The sequence below is a fragment of the Myodes glareolus genome, chromosome 9, assembly GCF_982192425.1.
Source record: "Myodes glareolus chromosome 9, mMyoGla1.1, whole genome shotgun sequence".
Lineage (NCBI taxonomy): Eukaryota > Metazoa > Chordata > Mammalia > Rodentia > Cricetidae > Myodes > Myodes glareolus.
Genome location: NC_142034.1, coordinates 83547785 through 83568178, shown reverse-complemented (window position 1 = coordinate 83568178; position 20394 = coordinate 83547785). Strand labels below are relative to the sequence as shown.

Genomic DNA, 20394 nt, shown 5'->3' with positions numbered 1-20394 from the left:
CTAAAGAGGCCGAGGAGCATGCGCACGAGGTTTGTGCCCCGTCCAATCGGGAAGACTGTAACTTTAAACCGACAGCCAATGACAGACTGCTCCAGGTCGCCGCCGCTACGACTCTAGCCAGTCCCGTCCGGCGTTACTTAAGTTGACTCACAGTTCGCGCAAGCGCACTTCACAGGCGTCCCGCCGGCGAGTCCGTGGTTTTGGCGTCACACAGGTTAAAGGGTCGCTAGTGCCTGTCTCCTTTGTTCCGGCGTCACCGTTCTTGGGATGTCGACGTCGCCGGGCTTCGGTTCTTTCACCCCAGGTCTCGCGAGTGTCCTGAATGGTCGCTGAAAGGGAAAAATCGGCACGCTCGGACGCGCCAGCTTGGACTCTTGCGCATGTGCGGTGACCCCAAGTCGCATCCCGCCCGTGCCGTGCTCTCTCGGAGCCTTGTACCCGCGTGGTGTTTGGAGAATGTCCGCCCCGTTTGAGGAGCGTAGTGGGGTGGTCCCTTGCGGGACGCCGTGGGGCCAGTGGTACCAAACCCTGGAGGAGGTGTTCATTGAAGTACAGGTGCCACCGGGCACTCGCGCGCAGGACATCCAGTGCGGCCTGCAGAGCCGGCATGTGGCTCTGTCCGTGGGTGGCCGTGAGATCCTCAAGGTAGCCAGCCAGGGCTTGTCCCAAGTTCCCTCCCTCTGGCCTCCCCGCACCCCGAGTCCTAAAATTCACGGTTTCAGAGGGATGACTGCTGGGTGGAAAGGTCAGTTCCTGGCTGGCAGAAAGGAAGCAGTCAATGGATCTGTCCTGGGGTCTCCTTGCAGCACCCGCTCACAGAGCTGACCTTGCGTGGGTGGTAATGTAAAGATTCCGTTTTCCTTGTTTCTAAAACAGATTTCTGCTGCTTATTATTCCTCTGGGGTTCCTCTTCTGACAGAAGGCTAACTAGATCAAAACAGCAAACGTGCATCATCTTCCGGGCACTGATCTGAGTCCCAGAGACTAGACAAACGGTTTCTGAACTCTTCGTGAATAGAGTATTAACAAACAAGGCTAGGGTAGTGGATGAAGATGTCAGATTGGCTTTCTAAATGGCAAGTTTCTTGCATGTTGACGATCATCAAGTTAACGAAGAGGTGTGTGAAGAAAATACTGCCTCTTCTATTTGATTTCACCAATACATTTTGAATCTGGCTATACCAGTTTTTAAGAATTTTCACGAACCAGGTGGTGGTGCCTTTAATCCCAAAGTTAGAGGCAGAAGAGTTCTGTGAGTTTGAGGACAGTCTGGTCTACAAATCACAGAGAAACCTTAGACCTTGTCTCAAAAAAAAAAAAAAGGAAAGAATTTTAACATAACGATCTGAGATTGTATTTCGTTCCTTGAATAGATGCCTAATGTGATTAATGGCCATGCAGTGTAGTGGTGAAGGGAGACTGGTACCATGTTTTGTAACCTTGGGCAGGAGGAGATGAAAAATTATAGTCACAGCTAATTTGACATCAAATCTGTACTATGTGGTTAATTCTCCTTAAGAAATTGACTTTTTCTAGTGCCAGCATTTCAGAAGAGATTGAACTGGCTTTTAATAACATTTGCTTTAAAAGATAGCATTTTTAAGGCGGGCATTGTGGCATATGCCTTTAATTTGAGAGCCAGAGGCAAGCGAGTCCAGTCAGGTCTACATATTGTAGCTTATATGGAACTACATATTCTGCGTAGCTCCAGGACTATGCAGAACAATGGTTGTTGAACTTCCCAAATGCTGCAGCCCCCTTAATACAGTTTCTCATGTTGGGGTGACCCCCTCCATCATAAAATTATTTTTTGCTACTGTTACGAATTGTACTGTTGGCCTTGTAGTGGTGGTGCACACATTTAATTCCCAACACTTGGGAGGCAGAGGCAGGTGAATCTCTGTGAGTTAAAGACCATCCTGGTCTATAAGAGCTAGTTCCAGGACAAGCTTCAAAACTACAGAGCAACCCTGTCTCGAAAAACCAAAAACAACAGCAACAAAAACCAAATCATACTGTAAATATCTAATATGCGACACCCAGAAGGGTTGGGACCGACAGGTTGAGAACACTGACAGAGATCCTGCCTCAAAAAATAAATAAAATAGAACATTTCTTCTAGTTTTATCATGAGTTCCTGTCTTGTTCATTTTGATTGGTAAAGAGTTTTATAATTAATTTCACATTTATTCTATCAGTAATGAGTAGTGTGTCTTATTTGTTTTGTTTAGAGCGTCCTGTGTTGTTTCGCATGCTAAGAATGTCAAATTTTGTAAACCGGGATCCCTTTGAGTAGGAGGAAGTTCAGGGTTGAGCACCTATAGTTAGGCTGGACTAGTCCAAGATGTGGCTTAGCTTGAAATGAGCCAAATCTTAATTATGAGAATGTATAAAATGTAATGTTGTATTCTTAGTACCTTATATTTATTTCCCAGGGAAAATTATTTGATTCTACAATTGCTGATGAAGGAACATGGACTTTGGGTAAGAATAATTACTATAATTCATAAAATTTAAACAGTAGATTGTGATATTGGTTTTTTTGGTTTTAAATGTTGTCCTTGTAGCTGTTAAAGGTGGAGAAAAGTGTTGGGAACAGTTGTATATCAGAATTGCCTGACAGTCTTAGAAAATACAAGGATTAACTCCTTCTGTAATTTCTCTGTAACTTGTTTCTTATTTTTATTTTAGAGGATAGAAAAATGGTCCGCATTGTCCTGACAAAGACCAAGAGAGATGCTGCAAACTGTTGGACTTCTCTTCTAGAATCTGAATATGCAGCTGATCCCTGGGTACAAGACCAAATGCAGAGAAAACTTACATTAGAGCGATTCCAGAAAGAAGTAAGTCAGGTGCAGGTGTGAGTATGTAGAGTTACATGATCCAAATGCAGGCATTCATTCATAAGCCGTTACAAAGTAGTTTTTAAAAAAAAGTCCTCCTGGGTGATTTTTAAAGTGAATGGTAAGAAAATAGCCTATTTCTTTATTTTTATTTTTTGGTTTTTCGAGACAGGGTATCTCTGTGTAACAGCCCTAGCTGTCCTGGAACTAGCTCTGTAGAACAGGCTGACCTCAGACTCACAGAGATCCATCTTCCCATGCCTTGTGTTGAGATTAAAGGTGCTACCACCTCCCAGTGTGTGTGGGTTTTAAATTTCACAATATGTTCGTTACTGTGACACTTAAGATTGCTGAATGCATATCAGTAATTCATGAATAATAAGCCTAAAACACTGGAACACTGTAGAGTACATAGTATAACAAGGTGAGAGATCCCTGCGTTGTTTTAGTCCCCCACCTCATGCCTCTGCCACCTTCTCAGTTATTGGCCTTTTTGTCTGTTTTTCTTTGTTTGTTTGTTTTGAGGGTTTTGTTTTTTTATTTTTGTATTTCAAGACAGGTTTCTCTGTAGCGTTGGAGCCTGTCTTAGAATTCTTCACTGTAGACCAGGCTGGCCTCAAACTCATAGAAATCACCTGCTGGTATTAAAGGTGTGCATCACAACCACCCGGCCAACTTCAGAAAGTTTCTAACTAGCCTCCGTGACTCTTACCCAAATAGTCATCTTAGAGTAGCCATTAAAGATGTCTTTTGATAGCACAAGTCAGATCAGTGTGTTTTTTCTCAGAATTCTCCAAGTTCTTCCTTCTTTTAATGGGATAATTGATCAGTTACTTCTTACCCACTCCTTTTTTCTTCCCCCCTTTCTCTCTTGTATTTTTTTCCTTTGAGACAGTATCTCACTGTGTTAGGTCTGGCTGGACTGGAACTTTATGTGTGTGTGTGTGTGTGTGTGTGTGTGTGTGTGTGTGTATACACAGACACAGACACACACACACACACGCATATATAAAATCAGATCAAGCTGGCCTCGAACAGATACCTTCCTCCCAAGTACTGGAATTAAAGGTGTGTACCAGCATGCCTGGCTCTCTGCTGATTCTGGCTGGAATATTTATTCTGTAGTTTTCAGCTCATCAAATTTTAACGATCCCATTTAAGTCTATAATTTTCTCTCTAATTCTTTCTCCTGCCATACTTTCTGTTTAGCTTTTTTATAGCACTTACAAGCTTTAGCACACTAAGTCAGGGATTGGCAAATTTTGGCCTGGGGAGATTCAACCCGCTGCAGGTAAAGTTTTACAGAGACATAACCTTTGTTCACTTATTAGTATGTTTTATATAGAGCAGTTTCTTATAATCAAGTGTTTATGAGAGAAATTATGTAGTCTACATAGTCAAAAGTGATCCCTGCTGGTCTCTTTTTGTACAAGTCAAGCTTGCTGAAATCTGTGTCAGTATTTATGGTTTGATATTTGTGCTTTCGTGCTGCAATATAAGCTCCTCTAGAACAGAGGTCTTGAATTCGTTTACTTCTGAAATCTGTATGTATTTAGTAGTGTTTTCCAAGTTGTACGGGGTTCAACAAATGCCTGTTAAACAAATGAAATTGCCCCCAGAAAAGTCTGAAGCTTATAGCAGTACTCCACTGTATATAATGTGTATCACTATGCTAATATACATATAGCTCTTAGAACTCTGTATGGCTTATAGTAAACTTCAAAAAATTACCGGCTATTAGCTGTGCTTGGTGATATTCACCTTTAATTTCAGTCATTTAGGACAACACAAGAGAACTGCAAGCTCAAGGTCAGCCTGGGCAACATAGCTACCATGTCTCAGAAGAAGAAAAAAATTAAATTGAAAATTGGTATAATTCAGACTAGAGTACTTGCCTAGCTTAAAGGAGGCTCTGTGTTCAGTCTATAATACGCCCTGCCCAGAGTAAAGGTTAAGATCTTTTATACAGACGGTGAAATTGAAAGATGTTTCGCTGAACGGTCACTAGCATTGCCACATGCATACCACTCTGTAAATACCAACGGATCTGAAAGGTGCCTCTTGGTTTTCATTTTCCATGGGTGCTTGCAGTGATATTTTTGTTTTTTGTTTTGTTTTGTTTTTGTCAACTGTGAATTCAACATCTTGTAAGTTTTATTATTTTATGTCTTTCAGAACCCTGGTTTTGACTTCAGTGGCGCAGAAATCTCAGGGAACTACACAAAGGGCGGACCAGATTTCTCAAGCCTTGAGAAATGACTGCTTCTTTCTTTGTTCCATCTTGTGGATCCCAGCAGGTGCTGGCAGCTTAATGCAGCAGACGATATGAAGGATGAAAGACACGGATGTGTCCAGTTAACAACTGCAAAATGTATTTCAGCATGTTCTAAAAGATTACATTCGGGTATGATTTACACAGGAGGTACGGCGACTGTCCTGTGGCTAGATGACAACTTACTGCTCTGCGTTAAGTTTTATATGCTACATTTTACTAATTTCATATTTAAATGTATTTTTACTACACAAGCATTGGAGTACAAATCATATGAAATGAAAAAGTGCCTTCAGGGAATTTTTTTTTTTTTTTTTTTTTTTTAGTCTGATACAGGAATAATGTTCAGTAAACTTCTGAGTAAGAATTATGCACTCCTTGCCGGGCAGTGGTGGTCTATGCCTTTAATCCCAGCACTCTGGAGGCAGAGGCAGGAGGATCTCTGTGAGTTTGAGTCCAGCGTGGTCTACTGAGTGAGTTCCAGGACAAGGCCCCAAAGCTACAGAGAACCCTGTCTCAACCAGAAGAAAAAAAAATTATGCTGCAGCCCTTTGCCTGAATATGGCAGTCCTTAGAAGGAAAGTACAGTGCTGGAAACACTTTAATAAAGGAAAAAGTATACAGAAGAGTTTTAGGTAATTTGACTTAGTGAAAAACTCTTAACTCGTGTGTTGCTGCCTAAGTGATTATGTCAAGAAATTGAAAGCCGATAAAAGCTTAACAATGGAAGAATGAGTAACCTATTAGTGTCAGAAAGCAAGTGTACGCCCCCTGAGTGTAAGCTGGTGACTTCACGTAAGTTTAATGATTCAGACAGAGAGGATTGTCTAGAATTAATTGCTTTCATCCTTTTTGTTTGTGTGTGTATTCTTTTTCTTTGGGGGGGGGGCATTCAAGAAAGGGTTGGGTTTCTCTCTGTGGCCCTGACTGTCTTGGAACTCTGTAGACCAGGCTGGCCTCAAATTCAAGATCCGCCTGCCTCTGCCTCCCGAGTGCTGGGACACCGCCCAGCTGTATTTTAATTCTTTAAAAGATAATCTGAAATGTGTAGAAAGCTTATAAGTGAAGTATTAACACTTTAAAAATCTTATACTATTTTGTAATAAATTGACATGATGCCGTCACCTCAATCTTTTACTGTTTTGGTTTTTGTTTTTGTTGTTGGTGGTGGTTTGTTTTGCTTTGCTTCCAAAAAGTATGTTTTCTCAACAATGCAATCATTAAAGTTAGAGCATCGGTGTGGACTTGGTACTGCTCCAGCAATGTCCTTTAAGTAAGAAAGCTCTGCTGCTGGGATGTGCTGTTCTAGCAAGGCACTTTAGCCTGGAACAAGTTCCCATTCTTTCTTTGGGTTTTACTGCTTTGGCGGTTTTTCTGTGATAGAATCAAGGAAATTATGAGACCTTAAAGCCCACCCCCACATAGGCACAAGTAAGACCACACCTACTCCCACAAGGCCACACCCACCCTAACAATGGCCTCAGCTCCTAATAGTACCACTCCCTTTGGGGGGCAATTTTTTCTTAGGTCACCACATGTGCCTTAATATCATTTGAAGAACTGCCAGGTTGTTTTCCAAAGAAGCAACGTATTTGCCTGTGATGTTTAGGATGCCAGTTTTCCCACACTGTTGCCTATACTTTTTTGTTTTTCCGAGAGAGGGTTTCTCTGCGTAGTATTGGAGCCTGTCCTGGAATTCACTCATTTGACCAGGCTGACCTTGAATTTGGGAGATCTACCTGCCTCTGCCCCGCCCCCTCACGTGCTGGGGTTAAAGGTGTGTGCCACTACTGCCCAGCCTTAGCCGGCTTTTTGAGTCTAGTCATTCTAATGATAGGACCTGGTATCTTTGTGGCTATGTATACATGCATATGTAGATATTTGTTATACATTTATCCGTTGTGGGGAGTGGATGAGTCGGGGTTGGGATATACACATTACACAGAGCAAGGAGGTCAGTTTTGTTTTCACCATGCAGGTCTCAGTGATTAAACTCAGTCTTGGTGTCAAGTTCTCTACCCACTGAAGCATCTAGTAGCCTCTTTGTGTTTGCCTTTCTGTGAAGGCAGGTTACAGCTAGCATTCATGTGTTGATTGAGCATTTTTGTATCATCCTTAAAGATGAATGTTTATTTGCGGGTAGTGGTGCCTTGTCTTTAATCCCAGAGCGTTCAAGGCAGAGGCAGGTGTTTCTCTTTGAGTTTGAGGCCAGCCTGGACTACAGAGCAAGTTCCAAAAAGAAATAATTCAAATCTCGTGCCAGTTTGGAAATAGGGTTGTCTTATTAAGTTGTACATCATCTGGGTACAGGTTATCTGCTGTGTGATTTTTAGGTAATTTCCTGTGGGTTTTACGTATTTGTGTTTTGAGACGGTCTTGATGTGTAATACAGACTGTGAGCCTGAAACCTCCTACCTCAGTACTACAGAGCAGGGATTGCAGGCATGCCTCCCCTCCAGCCAGTAGTTTTATTTTCTGGTAGCTTCTTTGGAAGCACTTAAGTGTGTGTGTGTGTGTGTGTGTGTGTGTGTGTGTGTGTGTGTGTTTTCCACTTTGGCTAAGCCTAATTTATCATATTGTTAGTAGACTATGCTTTTGGGTATCTTGTGTTCCCATAAGAACTCTTAATGGGGATTTCTGATCATAAGAATTTTTCCCTTTGTTTTTGTCTTAATCTAATAAATTTTTTAAAGCAAACTTGAGGTTTTATTAAATAAAGATGTTTTAATAAAGACTATACACAAAGGTTAAGAGAAAGAAATGCTCAGAAAGGAAGATATTCCAGAGCATAAAGACAGGCTCTCAAAGAAGAATCATGAATTATTGAAAAACGTAAGGGAAATATGCAGAGACACAGTGAGACTGTCCAAGTGTGAGTCTGGGGCAGCCCCTGATGTTATGTTTTATATTTACCTGTTTACCTATTTTTAGCATGCTTCATGGAAGCTGGAAAGTTTGGGTGGAAATTTCTTATTTCTTTCAGGTGGATACCTACCCATTGGTTTCAGAATCTTTTGTTGAAAACACTGTCTACTGAATCATCTTTGTACTTTTACCAAAAATCAGTTGTAGCAGGGCATGATGATGGGTCATCCCTATAATCCCAGAACTTAAGTGGACAGATGCAGGAGGATCACTGCAAGTTTGAAGCCAGGCTCTTATACGTAGTAAGTAGGTTTGCCTGGGCTACAAAGTGAGACCCTGTCTCAAAACAGCTCTGTGTTTATGTGAATCTGGTTTGGGACCATTTTCCACTGAACTATGAATCAATCCTTTATCAATAGCACACTGACTTGATTATCACAGCCTTATAGTGCAAGACTCAAATTTGTGTACCATGGTTCCTTCAACCTTGTTCTTACTCAAAACTTCATTGACTTTTTAAAAGCTCCTGCATTTTTCTGAGAGGTTCAGCTCCATCTTGTCTGTATCTATGAGAGCTCTCACTGAGATGGTAATGTGAATTAGGAGTCTCTAGAGTAACAGAACTTAGAAAATGAGCCTCTATATACAGAAAGGGGATTATTATAATGGCTTGCAGACTGTGTTCCAGCCATTCCAGCAATGGCTGTCTATGAACAGAAGATCCAAGAAACCAATAGTTGTTCAGTCCATGAGGCTGGATGTCTCAGCTGGACTTCACTGTACCCCAGACTCTCAAAGAAGTAGTCTTTAATGCCAGTGAAGGAATGGATATACTAGCAAGAACAAGAACAAGCAGCCAAAAAGAGAGCTTCCTTTCCCCATGTCATTTATTTAGGCTGCCTGCAGAAGGTGTAGGTCAGATTAGAGGTGGATCTTCCCACCTCAAAGATCTAGATTAGAAGTGTGTCTTTCCACTTCAAATGATATAATAAAGAAAAAAAAATCCCTCGCATATGTGCCCATTCCTTTGAGTTTTAGTTAATTTCCGGATTTAGTCAAGTTGACAACCAAGAACAGCCATCACAAGATGGAATTTCATGTTTTCCAATACATTAATAATGTCTCTACATGGAGTTTCTCTTTGGATCCAGTTATAAACATTTTACATGTCTTTATTACCCAGTGTTCATTTTTAGGTGGAGTGATTTAAAGTGTCATTGATATCATAATTTAGAAGTCCATATATACAGATATGTTTGATATTTGTTGACTCTGTATTCTGTGGCTATGTTAAATTCAGTTTGTGGGGTTTGGTTTTCATGGTTTTTTTGTTTGTTTGTTTGAGTTTTCTATATAAATCAGTTTCATTTTACCCTCTTTTTGAGTGGAAAGGGGGGCTATTTGCTTTGGAGAAAGAATCTCATGTAGCCCATATTAATCCTGAACTCACTATGTAGCTGAGATGACCTTGAGTTCCTGATTCTCCTGCCTCCATTCCGGTGCTGAGATGAGGCCTATTAACACCTTCATCTTTCCTGAATGTACTGGCTAGATGACAGAGAAATGGGCCAGCCCGTATCAGCTGTGTTTTAGGAGGATGAATTCACTGTTGTTTCTCATCATTATGTGGAATGCTATCTGCAAGACTTCCACACTTCCCTTTTATCAGGCTGAAGTTCCCAAGTATTCATTTGTAGCTAGCTGAACTTCAAGAAGGGTGTTAAAGCCCAGTGCACACCTTTTATTCCAGCACTTGGGAGCCAGAGGCAGGTGGATCTCAGAGTTCAAGGCTAGCTTGGTCTACACAGAGATTTCCAGGAGAGCCAGGGCTACACAAAGAAACCCTGTCTCAAAAGAAACCAAAAGCAAAACCAAAAAAGGTGTTGGATAGTTCCAGATGTTTCCGTATCATTCGATCATTTCCTTTTGTCTAGACTGTTAATGTGGTGAATTGTACTAATTTTGAAATTTTGAATAGCTTTTCATGTTCCCTTACCCAAATTCTCTTAAGAGTGTCACCTAGTTTATGTATTTACATTCATTTCAGGTTTATGTTCATTTGACATGCTGATAATTTTTTTCTTCTGATATATTATTTTCCTCTAGGCTTGGTATGCTAATTCTAGACTCATAAAACTGAATTGTAAGATAGTCCAGTCTAGAAGAGAGCTTTTATTAAGTCTTGTGAACCTTTTAAAATCTTAATTTTCCACTGAAGTTTTTTTAAAAATTCAGTTTTTAAAATATCAGAAATCATTTAAATTATATAATTAATTTTAGTTAAATTTGGCTGTTCTTTTTTTTAAACTTTTTTTTCATTTTATGTGTGTGATTATTCTCTCTGCGTGAATGTGTACCACATGTGTGTAGTGCTCACAGAGACTGTAACAGGGCATTGGATCCCCACAACTAGAGTTGTGGACAGTTGTGACTTGCCATGTGGGTGCTAGAAACCAAACCCAAGTCGTCAGCAAGAGCAGCAAGTTCTCCTAACCACTCACTGAGCCATGTCTCCAGCTCCATAAATTCTGGCGTCTTGTGTCTTCCAAGAACTGACTGTAGGATTAATGACTACCCTAATTGTCATAGTAATAACTGATGGAAGCAGATGCAGAGATCCACAGCCAAGCACTGGGCTAAGCTTCTGGAATCCAACTGAAGAGCGGGAGGAGCGATTATATGAGCGGGGCAGGGGGGCGGGTCAAGATCATGATGGGAAAACTCACATAGACTAGCTCACGAGCTAGTGGAACCTCATGTACTGGCCAGCTGGGGAACTTGTATGGGACCGAACTAGGCTCTCTGAAAATGACTGACAGTTCTGTGGCTTGGGCAGTCAGTGGGCCCCTGGCAGTGGGGTCAGGATTTATCCCTGGTGCATGAACTAGCTTTTCGGAGCCCAGTCCCTGTTGTAGGCTACCTTGCTCAGCCTTGATGCAGGGGCGAGACAGGGTTTCTCAATGTAACAGCCTTGGCTTTCTTCACCTCACTCTGTAGACCAGGCTGGCCTCGAACTCACAGAGGTCCGCCTGCCTCTGCCTCCCCAGTTCTGGAATTAAGGGTGTGTGCCACCACCGCCCGGCTAATAGCATTTGTTTTGAATGTACAGTCGAACATATTGCACAGCCCTGTAGGCGTCAGAGAACAACTGTGGAAGTCTGTTCTCTTCCGCCGCCCACGTAGGTTCTGAGGACCAGACTCAGGTCATTATGCCTACCAGCAAGTGCCTTTACTCTCCGACCAGCCATCTCAGCAGCCTCAATACCTTTTAATGTCTTCCAGGGTCTGGAGTCCTATCTCTTCTTTCCAATACTGGAGTTTGTCTAGAGTATCAGTTATTGCTCTATTAAAAAAAAAAAGAAAAAAAAACAGTTTTTGGTTTTGATTTTTCTCAAAATTGTTTTTTGATTTTTTTTTGTTGTTGTAAATTTGTTTTGAATTTTTTGCACCCCATCTTTTCTCATAAATTGCTTCTTTCTGCTCGCTTGGGTTTCACTTAGCCTCCCACCGCAGTTTCTTAAAATAGAAACTTTATTGGCTCTTAAGACTGTCAGAGTCAATAATGCAGTGACTGTAATTTGCTTTCCAAGTACTGATATAGCGCGTTCCACACATGGCGCTGCTTCATTTACACTCTGTTTAAAATACTTTCTATTTTCAGGCTTATCCTTAGAGCCCCAAATTGTTTGGAAGTCTGCAGTGTCCTTTTTAAGTGCTTAGAATTTTGCCTGCTAACTTGTTTCTACTTTTTTCTGCAAACATACTTTTGTATGCTTTCAGCTTTTTTTAGTTTTTAGGACCCAAGAACTAGTCTGTCTTGATGAATGTCCCGTAGTCACCTGAGAAGAGTTCACAGGCTCTTTTAGGGTGTCACGCTTAGTCCGCGAGTCATTTAGTGGTATTTAGCTTTATGTCACCACTAATGTTCTAGTAATTCCGTGGATTTCCAAGAGTCATGTCTAGTTTTCCAACCATGACTGAAGATTTCTCCTTTCATTGCTGTGCATAGTTTCATGTGTTTTAAGTAGTGATATATTTAGTGATTTTGCGGGGAGGTCACTTGGTTATGAACTAGTCCTCCTTCGGCAGTTTTGATTGCTGCTAAGTCCATTTATTGAACTAATGTAACAATCATCTCATCTGGTTTTGGATTAGGAAAATTACAAGCTTCACAGTGTAAGACATGACACATTTTCGTTAGGTTGATTTGTATGGACCATTTGATAAATACTACTTTGTTATTAGGGAAAGTTTTTTGTAAACTTTATTTTTATTTTATGTGCATTGGTGTTTTGCCTGGATGTCTGTGTGAGGGTGCCTCTGAAACCAGAGTCAGAGACAGTTGCGAGATGCCATGTGGGTGCTGGGAGTTGATCCTGGGTCCTCTTTAAGAGCAGTCAGTGCTCTTAACCACGCAGCCATCTCTCCAGCCCCTAGGGTAAGTTATATTCTGTCATATGTTCTATCATAATAGTGTACAGAATATGGTTTGGATTGTGGTAATTATACAATTTCACATGTATTAATTCTCCATTTGGGGACAGAATATATATACTCATAAGATCAAAAGGCTCTGGAGTCAGAAGTTCCTGAATTTTAATGTTAACCCTCATACCATGTATACCAGGTACAAATCACTTCACTTCTTCTGTTTTTGAAGCATTTGTTAACTGGTACCTTCATTCAGTTTAGGATTTGTATGAGGAGAGTTATAGTTATACCAGACTCCCTGACAGCTACAGATGTTAGATCAGAAGTAGCAAGTATATATATCATATATTTGGGCATACATAAAGTTCAGGTACTTGGAAAAGGGAGCTAATGATGTTGTATGATTCAGGTCCAATAGTTTTGTTGTGATTTCCTCACAGTGCCCACTTTATAACTCTTTTTAAACGCTCTAAGAACTGGGTCCATTCACATTTCATCTTGGAAAAAGAAAGGGTTCATGAGGCCCCACGCATCTCCAAGGGACCGTTGACAGTGTTCACACACACACACACACACACACACACACACACACACAGTAGGGGTTCCACCAGGAAGAGGAGATGGAAAGAGTGGAACGGGAATGGTGGAGAAAGTGACTAGAATTTATTAAATACATGTATGAAGCTATTGAAGAATAAGAAATTCAAATATGGAGAGTTCTAACTACAGTTTCTCTTCAATAATTACCACTTGATCCAAGCAGGTAGGGTCACTCTGCTTGGATATTATTTAATTAGGTAGGAGGGTCTAGACAAAACCTCAGGTGGGTGGAATCTAAGGGTAAATTCTTATGATGAACAATATCCATAGCAGTGGTGTATCTAAATGAAAAACCTGACTAACAATAATGCATAAATACAGCTTTTAGTATACATTTAACAGACATACTTATCCTAGCATGGTAGCACGCGCCTTTAATCCCAGCACTCAGAAAGCAGAGGCAGGTGGATCTCTGTGAGTCCAAGGCCAGCTGGTCTACAGAGTGAGTTCCAGGACAGCCAGGGCTACACAGAAACACCCTGTCTTAAAGGAAAAAATGAAAGAAACTAAGTGATAGTGGAACTTTGTTTTGTTTTTTTTGTTTTTGAGAAATGTTCTGGCCATGTAGCCTTGGCATGGCATTGGACTTTGGAGATCCACTAGATTCCTTCCAGTGCTGGAATTAAAGGCGTGTGCCACCATGCCCAGCGTGATAGCTGCACTACTGAGAAAGATTTTCTTGTTGCTTCTGTGCATATTACTTTAGTGATATTAATATACAATATAAAGAAAGCCAAAAGAAACAAAAACACCCAGGGAAGGATTTCGTTTCAATAATTTTATTGAAAGGTACATTCCTTAGTTCAAAACATAATGGTAGTAGGTTAGTTCACTTCTGTCCACTCAAAATCAGCCTTTAGGAAGAACTGAAAAGGTAACCATGAAACATGGTTTACAAAGGTTAAAGATAAAATACTCCCATTCTTTGGTTTATTTTTCATTGGTCATTATCCATTACATGCCAAAATGGTTACAGTCACGCTGGGGGGACTCAGGCTGCACTGAGGGGCAGCTACAATTTACCAGTGTGGATCTTACATTCAGGGGCGACCTTGGTGGTTTTACGGAGTGCCTCCTTACTTCCCTTAAGACACAGTAGACATTTTGCAAATTATTCTCTTCCTTTTAAAACAAAATGCCTTAGAAGCAGTGTGGCAGTTTTATAGTAAAACTGTGGGGGAAAAACCTTCAGCAGTGCTTTTTCAAGCCTGAACTACGTTTGATGCAATAAACAAATTTTCAGAGTGATAATTCACCCAGTTATTAACACAGTAGAAACAAATTTTCTCAAATGCGGCTAGATTGAAGCAGCAGTTCGGTAGAATGTTTCTTTTATTATGGATACAAACCACCTATTCTCTAGAAGAAATATTAAAGGTAACAATAAATTTTCAAAACTTGTGAGAGATCTGCTTTATATAAAACACTCACAAATTTAAATGTAATTCTCATACAGCAATAAAAATCCCATCTCTAAATTAGCTAGTACTTGGTTATGGGTGCCAAGAAACCATTTACTGCTTAAATTACCCGATAATACCTTAAAAGTGCATTTGTGAAATCTTGGTTTTGATGTAAACCTCGTAATTTAAATTTTGAGATTTAAATTAAGTAGTTTACCGTTTTCAATACCACCTAAGTATATATTGATCCAATCTAGGATGTTAGACCAATGTTAAAATGAAGGTTCACAGTTTTATTTCACATTCATGTCTTTTGCCTTGATTTGAATGTTTCATGGGTGAATTCAAACCTAAGCATAGCTCTACCAAGCCTGGAATCAGGAGTCTTCCCAACACTGAGACCATTCTGCTAAGGTGGTGATGTTCTGAGGTTTCATAGCTTAAATACACGTCAGAAGAAGACTTGAGGGAGTTTTTTGTTGCTACTGCAATCCTACTACCTAAGCTAACAACACAAACCCAGTCTGACAGAAATCTGCCTCCATACTGAGAGCTGCTAAAGGCAAACTGAACTGATGATATCTAAGGTGAGTGCTCATATGTTTGCTCTTCTCTCTCCTCCCATCATGTGGGCCTTAGGGAATGAAGTCAGGTTGCTTGACTTAGCGGCAAGCGGCAAGAACCCTTACCTGCTGATTCATTTTTTTGGCAACATTTACTTTTTTTTTTTTTAAGTGTTTTTGAGACAGGGTCTCTCTATTATGTAGTTCTCTGGCTGTCCTGGAACTCACTGTGTAGACCAGGCTGGCTTAGAACTCAAGAGATCCACCTGCCTCTGCTTTCTAAATGCTGGGATTAAAGGTGTGCGCTACAATGCCTGGTAACACTTAGTTTTAATCATAAACAAGATAAATCTTTGCTATGATTAAAAAATTTAGAAGGTAAAAATGTATATGTATCAGGAACCAAGTTAATGTTTTTAAACAACTAATTGCTTTGTAATGGACCATCTGCTATAGAGAAAAATTACTAAATATAGAATTGAGAGACCCCAGCAATTTCCAGAAACCTAACATGGCGACTGTCTGCCCTATATTCTTTGTTATTACATCACTCAAGTGCATACTCCATTTTCTTAATCAACGAACAGACTCAAACTTGTTCATATACGGGTCAAACTTTTTGTTTTGTCCTTCTGCTTGGGTTTATGTAACTTTAAATAAGCTACAGTGAGGTGATGTGTAATTTAAAAAAATACTATTTCATTAACTACTTTGAAAATTCTTGTTTGGAGGATTCTCTTTCCTAAGCTAATAATGTGACAGAAGTGTTAACATATATTTAGAGGTTCGCTAGGCCGTTTCTCTTGAGACTGCTGCGTCTTGTACACAGTAAATGCCCTCCAGTATTCACGGACTAGATCAACAGAGTCGTAATCCCATCTTGTTTATTATTGAAGACAGTATTTCGATTCCTCAGGTGTAGACCTGGAAAGCAGCCAGATTTACCACCTAAGAAGCCGTCTCAGGAATTGTTGGGAGGTGAGTTATTCTGTAATAACTATGCTTCAGTTGCCGAGCCGTGCGTCCAGACACAATCCATTTCAGCTTCTGAACATTTGGTTTGGAACACTTGTTTGATGAATATTCAGTTAAACATTTGGATACAAGCTCTTGCCAGAAGGTCAAATCTCGGCCATTTATCTGTACATAAATTAAAAAAAAATCACTAAAAGCCCCACTTATTTATAGTAATAAATGTAAACCCATTATCATGGTTCCTCATCCAAAGAGAACCAGGGGAGAACCATTTAAGCTTCAAATCCATACATGGCATCTTATTTTCCTTTAGGAGTATAGTGTGTGATTGACGCTACAACCTTCACATACCTTGGAATGTTTCTGAATACACTCAATTCCCTCTGTTAATTCTACGTACTTTAGTGCTTGGACCTCCAAAGCAATGATGGACAATGCCAACACAGAAGGCTGAAAAAGAAAAATATGAAGTAAATGTCAAGTGTAAAAATAGGTCTCTGTAACTGCACGTACTCTTATGAAATATTTACCTTTGCCTTGGAAAACATGATCCTGCAGTGACATGCCTTAAGTTGGGCTTCTAGTCTTTCAAAATTAAGATCGTTTCTCCTTCAAAAAGAAAATGGGATTGGTTTTATGTAGATAGTATTTATTATATCTAGTTGGCAGACAGTTTTAGAAATAAGTTAACGTCCGTTTTTAAAATGGAACTCATATACTTATAGAAAATTACTTGAAGAAAAGGAATTTCTCTTCTATCAGTGACAGAAACTTCTTAAGCATGAGTTTTAAATTATTCTGGTAAAAATCATTGTCAACAGTAATATACCACAAATATGATTTTATTTTAATAAGAATTTCTCCATCTTCTGAATATCTTTCTAAAATTTGTGTTAGATGCTTATTTCCTAGGTTTTATAAAGTTGACATATATCCTTTTATCTTAAGAAAGCCTTCAATAAACTATCCATCTTTTCACTTCCGTCAGGCAGTAAAGTCCAAAGGACCACAGGTGACGTACGCTTATTTTGATAAGAATTCTATGAAGGTACCGACTTTATGCAACAGCCAAACGGCATCCTTGTGATTCCCAACCTTTCTTTTGTTCAAAACAAAATTCACATACCTTTCAAATGGCAAGTTTTCTTGAAGGAGTGAGTAATAGAGTTGCAGAAATTGAAAGGCAGTAGTAGCTTTGACTTTCCAACACACTTTCTCCAACACAATCTTTTCCATTCTCATCAGGTCTGAAACCGTGAACCTGTACTGACTTATTCTAATCAAATCAGTTGCCAATGGGACATTCCTTTCCTCTTCTATCGACTTTACAGCCAAATAAAAGCAGCTCAATCCAACACACCCAAGATGCTTTGCTTGTACCTATAAACACAAACAAAGGCAGTGTGTCTTTACCACGTCTCAATAAATAGAACATGAAGGGACATCAGAGCTAGCATTATGAAAGTAAGTCTGCAACAAAAATCTGAGCGACAGTGATTTTAACATCTACCCCACTTGGAGAGGAGCCTGCCAGTCTTATGTGCCCTTCTTGGAACCAGTAACTTGGTGGATAGGGGAGATAGCTTCAGTTCCAACAGTCAAACTTTGAAAGCCATACCAGTATTTTGTCAATTACTGGGGAATAACTGATCCTCCGTCAGACAGTGCTTCCCTTTCTGCTGCATGCAAACTGAAGCTGGAAAAATGCCAGACAGCTAAAGGAATTAGAATTTTTATATATGGGTAGTGATTAAGAAATGCATCTTAATTCTTAACCACAACCTAACATTCTGATTTTAATGTCTTTACATCTTATGAACATGTACAGATGACTGGAAATACCCAGTCTATGAAGAAAGGCCTTGATAAGGGCTAGTGAGATGGATGATTCAGTGGGTAAGGATGCTGGTCACCAACCCTGCCAACCCAAGTTTAATCCCCAAGACTCAGTTGCTGCTGTGGTTCTCACCTCCATACATGATGTAGCACGACTGTGCCCACATACATGCAAACATAGATCTATACATAAAACAGTTTTTAAGAAAGATTTCTAATTTTTTAAAAATTTATTTTTTGAAATGGTCTCACTGTGTACTCTGCCTCCCAAGTGCTCGGATTAAAGGCGTGCACCATTACGCCAGGCCCTTAATTTTTATTATTACCGTGTGTGTGTGTGTGTGTGTGTGTGTGTGTGTGTGTGTGTGTGTGTAAGGGACAAAGGCAGATGGGAGGGCAGCTGTGTGCCATGGAGCACAACTTTTGGAAGTTGGTTCCCTCTTTTCCCTTTGTGTTCCAGGGACAGAACTCAGATGTGACCACCTGAGGCAGGTGCAGCAGTTGCTTTTACTTGATGAATCATTTTGTTGACTCAAGAAAGATTTTTAAATACAGCCAGATTTCCTACTGGAGTACTACAATTAATCATTAGATCCGACAATTTTCTTCTTCCGTACACAACTAGTAAGTGATGTATTACTACTCTTGATTATAAGAAAGCATCATTACTACATTTGAAAGTGGCTTTTAATACCAGGTCTAAGCCAGCAATTTGACAGTTTTTTTAATTAGTATCAATTTTGTGTATCATGTATATGTATTGTGTATGTGTATATGTGTGATGTTTGCTACATTTGGTGCTGGAAGAAACCAGAGGAAAGCATTTGATCCCAGCTGCCCAGCTGGGTGCTTGGGACTGAACTCACTCTGGAAGACCAGCAAGTACTTCTAACCCCTTGGCCATCTCCAGCCCTTTGCAATTTGATCTCTTAAACAGATGCTGAGCAAAATTAAGAAAGAGGATATTGTAGCTTGAACATACCTTCATTTTAGACAAGAATCTGTCCAGTAAATTCACAGCTAGGGAAAACGTCTCAGTGTCGAAGCCAAAGAACTGAGTTAGACTGAGTAGATCTTTTACTTCAAAGTCCCTGAGTCTTGCAGTCATTCTGAGGCCATTATCGTGTGCAGACTCAATTAGTTTCAAGCCGCAGACCTTTGGCTGACATCTAGATTCCTGTTCCAACAGGGTGGTCAGCTGGTGTAGTAGTTTCTGAGAGTCAGTTGTCAGTACCTCTATCATCTATATATAGAACAAACCCAGAAAAGAGTGTAAGAGCCTCTTCCTGCCCTGCCATCTGTGCACTGTGCCAAGAAGTGCTTTATAATGCATGATTCCCCCACCTCCACTAAGTCTGAGACCCTGCAAAGGGCTCTCAGTTCATTTTTACCTTCTCCCAGTTGGTCACATTTCTCAATTGTGAGTTTTTGTACAGGACATGAACTATGGCTTAAAGACAAAACAAAAACTACCCCCCCCCAGGCTTTTGGAAACTTATTCATTACCAGTACACAGCCAGAAACAGATACCACCGCACAAGGCACCCAAGTCAAAAAGTGGAAATGACAGTGCATAATACTCTGCCTTCTATATTAACAACGTGCACCTTCTTAGTTCCTTATCTGTGAAGTAGAAGATTACTACCGAAGTTCATAGATTGTGTGGCTTAAATGGAGTCCACAAACCGCTTAGCACATAGATAGGTGCTTAACCACTGCCAGATAATGAGCTTATTTCTACATCAGTGAAATGAGGATAGCAACATCTGCTTCTTGGGCCGGCTGGAAATGACACAAGATATGACTCAATGTGGTGCGGGGTTTAGCACACATGCTCTTAATAGTTCAGCATCATTTAAAGACCAAAAGAAAAAGTTAGGTGAAGCTGGGAGTCGCATTGGTGTAAGCACGCATAGCACTTCCCCTGAGACCCCGGTCTCAGGCTAAGTCCTGGATACAGAAGATGACCCTTCTCTTGTTAATTTAAAGACAGAAGAGAGGAGCTGAGAGTCGCCCTGGTGATGAACCACTAACTCAGTTCAGGGGTGCAAGTTGGGACTGGGAGGCATGACACAGGAACATCCCAGGACGACGGCTCCGGTTGCGCCTTTCCAGGAGCAGACTAGCCCGGGCTTGCACAGCCCCCCTCACCCCGAGGTCCACCCCTAGTTCCCTCTCACCTTGACAGTTACAGCTCCTCCGCGGTGGTCACCACCCTCCCCGGGCCTGCTCTCAGCTCGCCCTACGTTCCCGAACCGAGAGGCCGACGAGGGGAACGGACTCGCGGGCGGGCAAGCGGGCAGAGGCCCGGGGAGGGGCGGGCGTCCCGGGTGGAGGGTCCCGCAGCGCCCCGAATTGGCGCGGCGTCCCCGGGGGTCAGCGCGCAGCGAAAGAGCTGCGCCCGGCAGCTGGGAGACAGGCCGGGGACCGGGTGGGCTGGCGGGGGCCGCATCTTAGCCGCTGATTGGTGCGCTCCTTTTGATGGATGGCGTCTGAGGAAGTTGGGCCAATCAGCGTACATCTGCCCTTGTCCAGACTCCCAATTCTCCGCCCCCTTGATGCCACGCCCGGATCTCTCGGCCTCTCTCGTTGGAACATTTCCGTCC

General features: G+C 41.1%; 2 protein-coding genes across 2 annotated transcripts; one reads left to right on the top strand and one right to left on the bottom strand.

The window, feature by feature from the left end:
• Positions 1-155: 155 nt before the first annotated feature.
• Nudcd2 (NudC domain containing 2) lies at positions 156-6245 on the top strand. The gene is made up of 4 exons (XM_048436001.3): positions 156-645; positions 2436-2484; positions 2692-2843; positions 5019-6245. The coding sequence occupies exons 1-4, from the start codon at positions 457-459 to the stop codon at positions 5100-5102; spliced, it is 474 nt and encodes a 157-aa protein (XP_048291958.1). The 5' UTR covers positions 156-456; the 3' UTR covers positions 5103-6245.
• A 7529-nt stretch (positions 6246-13774) lies between these two features.
• Ccng1 (cyclin G1) lies at positions 13775-20183 on the bottom strand. The gene is made up of 6 exons (XM_048435999.3): positions 19969-20183; positions 18771-19031; positions 17079-17332; positions 16483-16561; positions 16304-16402; positions 13775-16117 (listed from the first exon to the last, which is right to left on the bottom strand). The coding sequence occupies exons 2-6, from the start codon at positions 19029-19031 to the stop codon at positions 15926-15928; spliced, it is 885 nt and encodes a 294-aa protein (XP_048291956.1). The 5' UTR covers positions 19969-20183; the 3' UTR covers positions 13775-15925.
• Positions 20184-20394: the final 211 nt, after the last annotated feature.

Excerpts from the sequence above, each read along its gene's own strand:
- Nudcd2 (XM_048436001.3), top strand. The coding sequence starts at position 457 with ATGTCCGCCCCGTTTGAGGAGCGTAGTGGGGTGGTCCCTTGCGGGACG. Across the intron at positions 2,485-2,691 it reads TGAAGGAACATGGACTTTGG|AGGATAGAAAAATGGTCCGC; the intron begins GTAAGAATAATT and ends TTTTTATTTTAG. Across the intron at positions 2,844-5,018 it reads TAGAGCGATTCCAGAAAGAA|AACCCTGGTTTTGACTTCAG; the intron begins GTAAGTCAGGTG and ends TATGTCTTTCAG.
- Ccng1 (XM_048435999.3), bottom strand. The coding sequence starts at position 19,031 with ATGATAGAGGTACTGACAACTGACTCTCAGAAACTACTACACCAGCTG. Across the intron at positions 17,333-18,770 it reads GATTCTTGTCTAAAATGAAG|GTACAAGCAAAGCATCTTGG; the intron begins GTATGTTCAAGC and ends TTGTGTTTATAG. Across the intron at positions 16,118-16,303 it reads GTATTCAGAAACATTCCAAG|ATAAATGGCCGAGATTTGAC; the intron begins GTATGTGAAGGT and ends ATTTATGTACAG.